The sequence below is a fragment of the Schistocerca piceifrons genome, chromosome 5, assembly GCF_021461385.2.
Source record: "Schistocerca piceifrons isolate TAMUIC-IGC-003096 chromosome 5, iqSchPice1.1, whole genome shotgun sequence".
Lineage (NCBI taxonomy): Eukaryota > Metazoa > Arthropoda > Insecta > Orthoptera > Acrididae > Schistocerca > Schistocerca piceifrons.
Window position 1 is genome coordinate 574,013,862 of NC_060142.1, and position 13,291 is coordinate 574,027,152.

The 13,291-nt window shown below is 37.2% G+C and overlaps 1 protein-coding gene across 1 annotated transcript in view; it reads left to right on the plus strand.

Moving 5' to 3' along the window:
* LOC124798593 (centrosome-associated protein CEP250-like) overlaps window positions 1-13,291 on the plus strand; it is a 457,139-nt gene that overhangs the window by 267,611 nt on the left and 176,237 nt on the right. The window contains exon 4 of the mRNA XM_047262059.1: window positions 6,009-6,142. Within this exon, the coding sequence (XP_047118015.1) occupies window positions 6,009-6,142 (134 nt within the window). The remainder of the gene's footprint in view (window positions 1-6,008; window positions 6,143-13,291) is intronic.

Here is a 13,291-nt window from a genome sequence, read left to right on the forward strand (position 1 = left end):
TCGTCATTTAATAGAATTATGAAATAAAATTACCAAACCTACTCCTTCTCAGACGAATCCTTTAACACATCGTTTCACAGAAAACGATTCCTTCATTTGCTTCTCGTGTTTCACTTTTTCTTCTCGTCTGTCAAGTAGTTTCTTTAGTCACTGTTTTGACACATCATTTGGAACATTGCCTTGTAAACAAAAGTTATCCTTGCATTCCCTCAGAAAACACATACTTAAAACTGTGCTAATACTGAAACTACATTCAGCACTGCCACTCGCAATACACTGGTCTGTAGTTCGAATTCTTCCCTTTGCTTTAATATTAATTACAAACTGACCTACCTCTTCCAGTACAATGCTTCCTTACACCTTTTCTTACCAATACCAACTTCTTTTTATCGCGTGCATTGAATTTCAACAACTTTGTACGCAGTTTAGACGATTCTGCTCTCATGCTCGGCGAACCTCGTGTCCCTGTATCACGTGCAGTCGGCTTCCTCGGCTGTAACAATGCGTCCCGGAGTTTGACGGTGCGCTATCGAAGAACAGTTACATGACGTGTTTTCTCACCATTAGTACCTATAACATTGCGAGTATCATCTAATTTACAAACCTCCTGATCCAGGTACACATTCCTAAATGACTCTGAGCACTATGGGACTTAACATCTATGGTCATCAGTCCCCTAGAACTTAGAACTACTTAAACCTAACTAACCTAAGGACATCATACAACACCCAGTCATCAGGAGGCATTCCTAAAAGGATTCGGCCTTGTTGTCCCTATCACTAACCTTGCAAGTTCTGAAATCTTACTCTTCCTCCCTGCCGCCCCCTTCTGAGGAGGCGGCACCATCGCAGGTGGCGACGAATCAGCGTCCTTCGGCAATAAATGTGTCTGTGCTACTTTATTATCGACAACATTCACAACCTACTTAACGTCATCAATAGGTTCCTGTGCATACTTCGTAGTATCTACGACAAATTACCGTCAGCAGTAACACTCTGCTCGACACAAAAATCAATGGCACGTGTTCGTCCCTCTCCATCTGACCCAGGCTCCGCGGCCTTTAAACAGCATGCATTATCACTCAGTGGCGTAGATACTACGGCACCAAAGTCAATGTCACCCTTGTTGGTATCCACAAATTAATTTAACATCACGCACTTACTTCGTCTGGCACTACACCTAATTAACACTTTACATTTTCGCAAGATATTGGAGTTAATAATTCTACATTACTCTCCTTAACTTCCGCAATATTGGTACTTTGCGCACGAAGTTAACTCATACTGCTAACTTCTTTCTCCTTATGTAGTGCTTCCTACTTCTTTCGTAATATCTCATGCTCCCTTAAAATCCCAATATTCTTTATTGCTGGCGTTATCAGCCCACCAAGCGTCAGATTCCAGTCGCATTTTCTCCACTTCTTTCAAGTAACTGTGCTACTCCAATCTTGTTTTCTTCCATTCTCAGCTTGTACTTTCTCTGCTATATCTGACTGGTCTGATTACACAGCCTTTAGTTGCTTAGATAATTATATTCCCATTGTATGCTTTCAATCGAGGTACTTGGGCTGGTCCGGGGTAATCCCCTGTGCTAACAGTATGGTTGACCTTCCATCAGTTACACAAATAACAAGCGGACAGTATAAAACAATGATGAGGACACTAAAATAAAATACTAACACAGCATTTCTTATCGTAAATTTATCTTCTTCCTGACTGGATACTCCCATGGCCATACATACTTAACACAATGAGCCTTATCCCCAGTTCAGAACCAAATAAAATGCCCATTCCAATCGGCACAAACTAATACCTTTTTACAATTCCCAGAAGACTGAGTTCACTTTCCTCAGACTGCACATCTAATTACAATTAAACACCTGGCGAAAACCCACTGGCTGTCCATGACCATTGCAGTTAAACAAAAGCACAAAACAAACATTGCACTCACCATACTAAGTGTTGATGATGCTCATCTGTAGTAGTCTAACTATCTCCTCCAGGGATGGTGGCCAGTGAGGTTCCTGTGTCATCAAAATGTAGAGGTGACAGACCCTTCTGACGATACTCATTGAGACAGCAGACGTGGTCCTGGACCTAGATGCAGACGTCAGTCACTTCTGGTACCACTTATTTGGGTCGGTGGCTGCTGGAACTGGGTTTGCAGAGGTAGGAATTCAGTAGTCCACCACCCTGGGCGGGTATCAGTGGAGCAGTGCGTGGATCATCCAAAAAAATTATCATAAAAACGTCATTGTTAAAACATTCCATTACATTTAATCAAATATAGTAGTCATGATAATGGAGAAGTCAGCTTTCCCTGGACATAAACTGTACATGGCCTGCAAGGAGGCGCAGCCATCAGCTGATGACCTGACAGCCTTCAGTGTCATGTTGCTGGCAGGTGACGGTGAAAGTAAGAATGCTGATGGCATCAGCGGGTAATAACTCGTAACGCACACTAGAGACTGCCTGGCAGCCCACGATGGGTTATACAAAGTCAGGCAGAATCATGCCATGGTTGGGATGGCTCATGGCAGCAGTAGTGTCCGCAGTGATACCTGAGTAGAGCCAGGAAGCAAGGAGTTTCCACACACGCAACCACAATGGTGACTGAACGGCTGCACAACCCCGAGCTTGAACAGTGGACCTCCAGGGTGGAAGGCCAGCAGCGGCTGTGGTAGGCACACAGGTGCCCACTAGTTGGAAGCCACTAAGCACACATCATTCGACTCAGGACGAGGAACAGCGCCACAGTTAGCAGCAGCAAAGTCTGCAGCTGCAGACTGGTTGATCCGTGTCTACTCATAAACTTACAGACTGTCGTATGTCCCCCCTCAGAGCTGGTGGCTGGTAGACTACCATACCTCTGACTATAAATAAGGAATATTTATATGGGCTTGGACCACCCTTGTTGTGCTAAAGCATCTATGTCTCTCAAAGTCGCCGTAACAGGGCCATACCTTAGACATGAGCGATCAGTTCACCTACAGCACAGTAGTTTTGCTTTTCCGCTGCATCAGTGATGTCATGAATCTGGTACCTCTGCTGTGCCGGGATGTGTCGTAATTGCTGGGCAACTACTGGAAGTACCTGCAATGGTAGCCCAAAATGTAACATTGCCTGGCTGCCCCAAACACCCATTTCTACAACCTCTTGCATTGACAGTGGAAGATGTCTCAGTTTTACTCAGCCATGCCTAGTAAATTATTTGTGGTGCAACAATATCAGTTTGTATTAAATAACAGTATTTCCTGATGGTATACTTACAAGTAATCAATCAAACTATTTTCAGACATTTATGTCATAATTATTCTGATCATACAATTTTTCTTATTTAATGAAGTCCATGTACATCTATGATAATCATATCTAACTTAGCAGGCAACTGATACATTTATAATATAATGTGCTTATATTTTTGTGACTGTTGGTACTGAAAGCTTAAATAATTCAATTTTGTCATTCAGTTGAAGATATTTTCAGACACTGCCAACTTTTCTGTGTAATTGAACATGATTTCATTGTTTCCATTTGTTTCTTTTGTACTAATAGAGAGCTGGCAATACTTCAGCTAATATTTGTGTATGCAGTACTTAGGAACATTAAGAAAGTACCTTTCACTGACATATAAGTTTTTCATTGTTATTTTATGTAAATTTAGTCCATCCTGCAGAAGAGAGATTTACCTTATTTGCTATAATGCCATTTGAAATCTAGTGCCAAATGCATATCATTATATTTCACAAAGTTAAGAACATTTATCAAATACTGACTGAGTTTCAATTAAAATTTAAGGCTTGAGGAAATTTTTTAAGTACTGTATATAATTACCTGTCTACATTCCATAAAAATTCTGTTTCTAAGAAGTTCTAGCTGTAATTCCATTCTTACACTGCCAAGCATTTGAAATTCTTTTTCAACATTCTCAATGTTTATTTATCTATAATATTACTGAGTTTCATTAGTTTGCAGCATGTTTGCATGGTAGAACTTATTCATCTTTCCTTGTCAGGTCCAGCTTATATTTATTTTAAAAGCCTTTCTAAACAAGAAAAACTGGTAGTAGAAGAACAGCAACTGTGATGAAATTGTACTATTTAATACTGACGAAAATATTGTTAGGTTTAAAATTGTCCAACCCCTCTCTTCCTTTATTGTCTGGTTATAGATGTGATGGAGTTGGCACTTGTGTCATTTTATATGTTTTCAACAAAAGAAATTCTGTTTTAGGGAAAGAGGAAGAGAGGCAAATGTTTCAACAAATGCAAGCAATGGCACAGAAACAGGTGGATAACATTTTGTGGCGTAATATACAGTACATTGTTTATTAGTTTTCACCCTGAGTTTTAGTTCTTTTATTTTCAGATGTTAATGAGCACTTGCACATCATAATAGTATTTTAAGTTTCATTTCATTTTATTTTATAGCTGTTATATAAATTTAATGTGGTAATAATTTTTTGTTTACTGCATATTCTAATGTGTTCAGTGGCAGAGACATCCAACAGTAGCATTTCATACCCAAATTTTACATCTTGTCAGGAAGGTGATTGGATTTTGGTACCAGTAGACATCAGGAAGTTAAAACTTAATTTTATTTTAGTTTTGTGAGCTATGACACTCCACACTGTAACTACAGTGATAAATTTTAGTGGAAACACATAAAACATATCCACTTAAAGAAAATGTGAAGATAAGAAAATATGATAAGCTTTTAGGACAGAATTTTCTTAAGCCCCTGTAGGGAGGAATTATTGTAACTCTATTTAGAGTAACAATAATTGATATGTATATAAACACAGTAATTAAAAAATACATATGACAGTAAGATATTAGAAACATAACTACACCAAATACACATTAGTATATTTAGACCACTGATGTCTTTTCTAAGAGACAGAATATTACTTTATTATTGTATATTTCTTTCTTTTACGTCATGTTTCAAGGATTCTATGAAATTATTAGGCAAAACACGAAATTTTTATTTATGCTGCTTACTTTCAACATCTTCACACATCATTTTCTTGCATAGATAATTTTTTGTAAAGTTAATTTATAGAATTTACTGATTCTTTTAAGTTGCCTTTTATATTTATTTGCTGATTTTTGAATTTTATGGACATCAGACAACTTTGCATAATCCTAGATTATTTCTACTCAGACGTTATGCTATAGCATTGTGTTGTTAAATTGGCAAGTTATCGTAGTGTTTTTCATTAGTTTCACCTTCTTTGACAGGATATTTTATGGAATCTTGAAAGATAGAGGTTGAAAAAAATGAGTTTAAGAATTTATAGTTACAATATCCAGTTATTCATATGCAATGGGTGAAGTCAGTATTTGCTGATTTCATTGCTAGGTGTTAATAAAACAAATAATTTTCCCTTCATAATATATGTATCTCAGACAAGTATTCTGATTGCTTGTATGTCACATGAATGTTAATTGTAACATTGAACCTTGTTTAATATATGCTGTAGCAATTGTTTTTATTTTTGGTATTAAGGCTTCTTTCGAACATGAAATGTTTTTTCATGTTCTGTTAAGCAGATTCATTTCAGCTGTGTTTCGTGCAGTATAGAAGAAACAAAACTGCATGGGTTAGAGCAAGATTGTTAGGCTTCATTGGGAGGGTACCAGACGTCACATTTCCGTAGGTATATCCTCGGCATTCCCCTGGCGGGACTGGGGAAAGGTGCGAAAGCCTGCAGTCAGGACAACTTTCTGCATCGGCAATCGTATTCGGGCCTGCCGAATACAGAGCAGGATCCGCTTCGGCACTCTGCTCAACCGGAAGGTACTGCCAGCAAACAATGGGGTACTACTGGTTGGATGTCTGTGCCCTGCGACCTCACTGTCCATAGCAACCACGCTTGTGTAGAAGAGCCCTGCACCCAACTTCAGCGCTGTTGCTCACTGTCATCTCTTTTATTTTTCTGTCCCTGCTGCCCGCCACTGCATACACCTGATTTGTGTTGTTTACGTTGCTTTGAATGTTTTGTAGGTGGTAAAATGCTAGATGGAGACAGGGAGTCATTTGAATCCCTCCAGGCCAGGCTGATAGAGAGTGAGGATAAAATTCGGCACTATGAGAATCTTGTGAGGAATCGAGACCAGGAACTCAGTAAGACTAAGAGAGTGAGTACGTCGATAATGTTGGAAAAATTTGTTGTAACAGTTCTTTGAACTGACACAGACCCTGGTCAGGATGTAACCTGCCAGCACGGGTGTCAGAAGTGCAATGTTTACTAACCCTAATGGACGTGACTGGCTGCCTGTGAATGTTTTGCAAGTCTGTTGGCCCGATCTGTTACTGTATGTAAAACATTTCACAACTGATGGCAATTTCTTCTCTTAACACTGCTTCTGTGTTTGAATTGTGTCTTTTAGTTGACTGGCATATTACCCCTCGATGCCAGACTAGTTCATTGTGTTGCATAGATAAAGAATTATCCACATTTAATGAATTATTTATGCTTTATGCTGCCATTAACTGCGAAAATACGCTAAAGTAATGTACATTCCAATTGCTCCTTCCCTATTGCTTTGTCTTGTGGGGCATGAAAATTAATGTGTGTGGTATTTCTATTGCCAGCAGGATTCATCATTCATAAGCCAGCTCTGTCCTTTCGTTCAACAGTTTTCAGTGAGGCCCTATTTATACCTCTATTAATTATTATTTTATTCAATTAACATGCAAAATGTTCGTGTTGCAAAGGGTTAGTTAAACAAAAGTACTACTGAAATCTGTTTTTTTTTTCATTTCGGCCTGTCGTTTCCTGCTCTTGATACCTTGAATTCAAGCATAAATTGTTGGTGATCACAAATAAATCCAGCACGCATGCAGAAGGAAGAGGCAGCTCCTTAAATGTTTGGTATGTGTAATAAAAAGATGAAATTTTTCGAAAACTATATATTTCTGATCAAGAGTAAGTGTTCTCAAACTGCAACTAAAAAGCTGGCCAAATTTTAGCAGTAGCAGTAGTTAGAAGAAAATCACATTTTGTTGTTTATGTGCACCATCCTCTCTAGAACTTCTATTGTAAATGACTAAAAAAGCTTGAAGTGTTTACTCTGCACTAATTTTGTACATAAAGCTGGATTTTTTTATTGTTATGTTACAATAATTTCCAAAAAATAGATTTTCCTTCTTTCAGTTAAGAGTAAAATTACTGTATCTAAAAATGATTCATATGAAAGTACTAACTGAAAATACAGAAACTAGAGAGATATTGACTGGTTGCTGATTATGTTTTGCATATGATAAGAAAAACTGAAACAGCATAAGTATTGTTATCTAAACAGTCATACAGTAAATAGAGTCTGACACTGTGATTCTTACAATTTATTATAAAATTCAGATAACTAAATGAAATATCATGTAACACATTACAGAAAAACCAGATGTAGAAATACTCTTTGTAGGTAACATCGAGTGATATTAAATTCATATTTTTTTAGGCAGTGAAACTTTCATGGGCGTATTGAATAATATTTCATTAATGACTGACATCTTAAAATCTTAGTATGTTTGCAATACTTCAGAAATCCATTATCTTTACAACTTGTTCTAATTTGCAGGATCCTAACATCATAAATAATTGAATTAGCTTGTTTGTGACTTTTTCAAACAGTTTAAAAGTTACTGCTATATGGTTCCTACAGCTCAGTATTACCTAAAAATACATTGTACGATAATAAATGTACAAAATGGAATTTCTTAACAGATATAAATACTTTCACGTAATGGAATTTCTGATATGGATGGCAGTGGAAATTTTTGCAAAAGTCTGTCATGGAAGATAACGATGGTCACAGCCTTAAGACTGTTTGTCCTTTCGAATAACTACAATAGCTGCACCATATTACAAATGCAAGTGCACTTTTAATTTCTGGGGATATGAGAAACAAGTAGTGAACTGAAGAACATGGTGTAAAAATACAATCCTGTTGAGAAAGGATGAGTTACGCACTTCAAAGAGACACAGTATCTCATTTTACTATTGAAATTGATAGCAAGGAAAAATTTACTTTTCAGTACTTCGATCAAGTATTAAGGTTAAGTAATATGGACTCCAGATTGATTTATTAAAAGAAAAAGTACAGAATGAAAAATCATCTTCAGTTACTTAAAAATTACCGAGCTCGAGGTGGCGCAGTGGTTAGCACACTGGACTCGCATTAGGGAGGACGACAGTTCAATCCAGCGTCCGGCCATCCTGATTTAAGTTTTCCGTGATTTCCCTAAATCGCTCCAGGCAATTCTGGGATGGTTCCTTTGAAAGGGCATGGCTGACTTCCTTCCCTAATCCGATGAGACCGATGACCTCGCTGTCTGTCTACTCCTCCAAACAACTCAACCCCCCCCCTCCCCAACTTAAAAATTTTAGTGCATTTGTCAATTGCTTCTACATTTAATCTCATTTATTAAATTTGAACTTATTACATAGGTCTTTGCAATAATATCCAAATTAAACTATACAGTTGAATAGTGTTAATCGTCAGTTGTTTTATAAAATGCTGTAAAATAATTAATACAGTGTTATGTTTTACTAAGATACAAAATTACCATCTTAGAGTCTTGTGATAACAGGTCTGTTATTGCTTCCACAAAAAAAGATAATTTTTGAAGTTATTATCAGCTATATAATTTCATTAAAAATAGTCAATGAAAAAACATGTAATTAAAGCAACAGCTTCTAATGGATGTGTTTAAGATGCTGTGATTTTACAAGGATTTCTTTGAAATATGCAACTGAAACAAAACCAATAGTTATACAGAAGCAATTATTAACATAATTTGCATATAGTTTGAAAGACTAAACCATAAAATTAGTCATTTTGTGGAACTCTCTTTCTGCATAATCACTGACACAACGGTTTTACTTTATAACTTTCACAATTAAAAAGCATATCACATGTAACTGAATTAAAATAACTTTGTTACTGATAATTGGCATTGACAGGGTTCAGAGTTGTCAACTTGTGTATGGCATATGACATACTTAGTATTCATCAGATACGTGGACTATAAATGAAAAGAAAATTTGCATTCAGATTTGTTGCTGATATCTTTATTGTAGCGTAATTACTGGTTTACAGCTAAACAAGGGCCACATTATAAGTGTTGACCTACAAGCTGTAAAGATTACAAACCAAAGAAGGATAACCCAACAGCATATGCACGGCACTCAAATCAGAATTATGAAATTGCCAACACATTATTTACAACAGCTGTTATTGACTGTTCATCACGAAAAAACTGTCACACTGCGTATAACAAGACGAAATGCCTTCAGAGACGTATGAGAATATGTATCTAATGCACTCCTAAACAAAATGAAAAGAAAACTGTTAATGTGCTGTTAACTGTCACTGTAAACATAAGAGGACCTTGATATACATCAATGAAATCTGCAAGGAATGGTAAGGAAGCTTTGGGCACAGCATGACTCAGCTCACCTCCCATAATAGAAAATCTCCTTACTCCCGACTAGGCAGCTTTAAAACAAGTTGATTTGTAATGTTTGTATGCAACAATAAACTGCACTGCACATGACGTACGAAATAAGTTTTCATTATACACTGGCAGCTCTTGAAATTATATGCTGTTTGTTTTTTAATTTCGAAGCATCATCATAACTATGACTAATAACGAAAAAAATAGCAGTTCATTGTCTAGCTTTGTTTATTGCAAAGAATGTAGTTTTCATTCGAACGGTTTGTTAACGTCATTTAAAAGCGACTGCACAGCGAAGAAAATTCACAAATCTAAAAACAGCGGTTTATAATCGCGTAGCAAAAATACAGCATGCACTGAAGAACTATTTTCAAACATCTGTTTCAGTTACAGACAAATATTTTTACAGAGGCACTGCATACGACGCACACTCAATAAGCTGCTCTCCACTTCCATTCCATTGTACTCCACAAAGCCATAGGGCCCTATGTGCATAGTGGAGACATTGTATTGTGCAGAGATTTGCTCGTGTGTTCGGAGCCTTAAGGCATAACGCAAAAAAGCCTGAGAAAGGTACGACAAATAAGCGAAGCACATGTGGAGCCCAAGAAATAGCTGTGAATTGGTAATGGATATCTTCTGCCACATAATTTGCTAAAATATCAATTACGAAGTTATTTTAATCAAAATTTAGTGAATATGGAAATTGGCAAGCTATATTCTTCTTTAGTTTGAAAATAACTATTTGCAGTAATTTAAAAGAAAATTTCTTGTTCATATTGTTACACGTCCATCTAATTATGAATTGTGTGTTAACTCTTTACTTGATGCGAAAGTATGAAGAAAATTTTGACGCAGTGAATAAGGAAATTGGCAAGCTATATTCTTCTTTAGCTTGAAAATAACTATTCGCAGTAATTTAAAAGAAAATTTCTTGTTCATATTGTTACACGTCCATCTAATTATGAATTGTGTGTTAACTCTTTACTTGATGCGAAAGTATGAAGAAATTTTTGACGCAGTTTCAACAGAAATATAATTTGATTTCAAGCATAGAAAACGAAACGAAAATTGGCTAAAGGTATTAAGATGTGGAATGAGTGGGTAAGCTAAAGTCATATCTCGGGAACATAAATTATGCAAGTTTCTTGAAACGAATCAAGTTATGTGTAATTTAATTAAAGGGACAACTGATTTGCTATTCTGTTTCTCTCTCTCTCTCTCTCTCTCTGTCCATCTGTCTCTTTCACTTATTAGTCTTTATTTTCTGTTCATAATGTAAAGGATGTCATACTGCAAACGAACAGTGGAAACTGCAGAACAAAATGTGTGCCGGGATGAAATGTTTAGCTGTTCCACAAGGAACTTTCTATTGAGGATGGTGCAAGCTAAAAATGTTGACAAAATTCTGAGTGCAGCCTTCTTTTAATGAATGATGTATATTTTGCTTGCTAATTCAGGAATTAAAGGCCACGAATGAGACACTTAGAGCCCTTCAGATCCAGTTAGAGAAAGCTTACAGTCAAAATTCCAGCGGTCCCTCTAACAGTACCCTGACTGCCATTCTGGAAACGAAGGACGCTCGAATTGCGACCTTGGAGAAGGAGGTGTGCCTCCTCGAGAAAGAGCTGGATAGGCTGCGCGAGGCGGGGGCGGGGGCGGGGGTGGTGGCTCGACTCTCCCCCCTCCCCCCCGCAATGTCCGAGCACGACAAGTCAGAGTTTAGCATTAAGCGGCAAGTAAGTCAGCACAGGGACGCCCACCACTACTCTGTACAGCATCTCTGACTACATCTTTTCTTTTCTTTTGCATTGGAATTTGTCTTTGTTTTGAAATTATTACGGCCATGGCATCTTATGATTTTCTTTTCCTTTTTAGATGTATGTCAGGAAAATTAAACACAGACGGCTGATATATTTTGGGAACGGCTACAGCATCGTGTAGTGTTGTCTGGTGGTCTGGTGTTGTGTTTTACTTTTTATTTCCTCCCTCCTCCACGATGAACAGCGGAACGGAATCGGCCGAAACAAATTTGACACCTCTTTTTCTTATAAATACTAATTAATAAGAAAGTCAAGTTCCGCGTCGGCTCCATTTAAGAGGACGACGCTTTTCAATATGTGCGGGAAGTGCGTGTTAAGTAAACGACAGACCGTTTTTTAGCTGGTCTGATGTTGCCAACATATATGTCGAATTTGTTTGTGTGCTCGTCTTTGTTCATCAGTGACAAACTTCCTGATCTGTGTTTCACTTTCTGCTCTCGCCAAACTGTTGGTGACGGCCTCACAGCTTCTAGTGACTTTTTGGAGAGACAAAAACTAACATTTTACCACCTTCATTATGCTGTCCTATATTTCTGTCTGAGTTTTCCGTTTCTCCAGTACAGCATGGCCTGCCAGGATATGACGCATGCGTTCGTTACCCCGTCACGTAGACTAGGTAGCCTGTAGTATAGAGTAAGTCTTGTTTGTGATTTGAACTAATACTGGCTTTTACAGGAAAACACGGCTTTGCCCTCACTGTCGGAATGCCTTGGTGTATTTATTACTGTCGTTGTGAGAATATGTATTTCCAGGAATGAACTTTACAGCAGTTACTAAACGGATTCACTCAGCATGACTTTGACAAGCTCGTGTTCAAGTCTACACTTAATTTCTGCAATCAGAGACAAGTAAATGAAGGAAAGTAACGAATGGGGTAATTCCACTTCTGTGATGTGCATGCCAAGCTCTTGTGCTGCCGCCTACTTCGAATTTATAAATGCTACGTAGGCCAGTGAGTTTGCATTTTTGAAAAAATAAATCCTTTTTTGCGCTTACTTGAGCAATGTTCCCTCTACAGTGTGACTTTTTTTACAGCGCTTTTGGTAAACTAATAGGAATTAGTGCAGTATTGTTAATGTCTGCATCACGCATCATTCTAACCATTTTCTCATATCTTCATGCCTATGCTTATGTATGCAAATCTAGTTTTAACAAATAGAATCCTTATGGGTGTTGCTTCTGGAGAAACGACTTTTCATACAGTGGTGTCAGAACGAAACTATTTTCATTGTAAAGTGGAAATGAAATTAGAAAAAAAAGATTGTACAGATAGTAGTTACTAAAAATTTTAAATTAAGGCATATGAGTTAAGTATGAATTGTATTTTCTACTCATTAATGATTTAACCTAATGCTGCTTAAAGGAGAATTTGTTCATAGATTTGTTACAGTCCAGCGCTATTAGTAAATTAAGTACTACATCAGTTTTTCAAGTGACTTATTTTTACTCAGATTTTCCATTCTAATCTAGGTTTCAGATTGATATTTTCGCTGTCTGCGTTTGGGGAAATAGACAATATTCATAAATTCGAAATCAACTAAATACATAACTTACTGGGCACTTTTCTGTAAATTACTTGAACGCCTCCATTACGACAGTTTTTATTTACTTATACCAGCGTGGAGTATCCGTTAACAAATAAATTACAGATAAATATTTTGCCGTAAATGAAAATCTAGCACCTCTCTTTAATCTACCAGTTTTCTTTGTATTCACTGAAACGCACGTTTGCGGCCGTTTTGAGCACTAATATCAAGTTCTCATGATTAATATAGTATGCAAAAGAGAGTTGCGGGTGCTATGGTTGTGAGAGCCCGGACGAGAAAAACGTGCAGAGAGTTTTAGAAGGGATGATACAATGCTAGGGGGTGAATACGAAACGGGAATTAACACAAAAAATGTGCTAGGGTGGTTCCAGGAATCAAAAAGTAAGTATTAAAATTAGAGGGGATAAAATAAAATAAACGAGACCGTACAAATACGTAGGTAGTAAGATAACTGAAG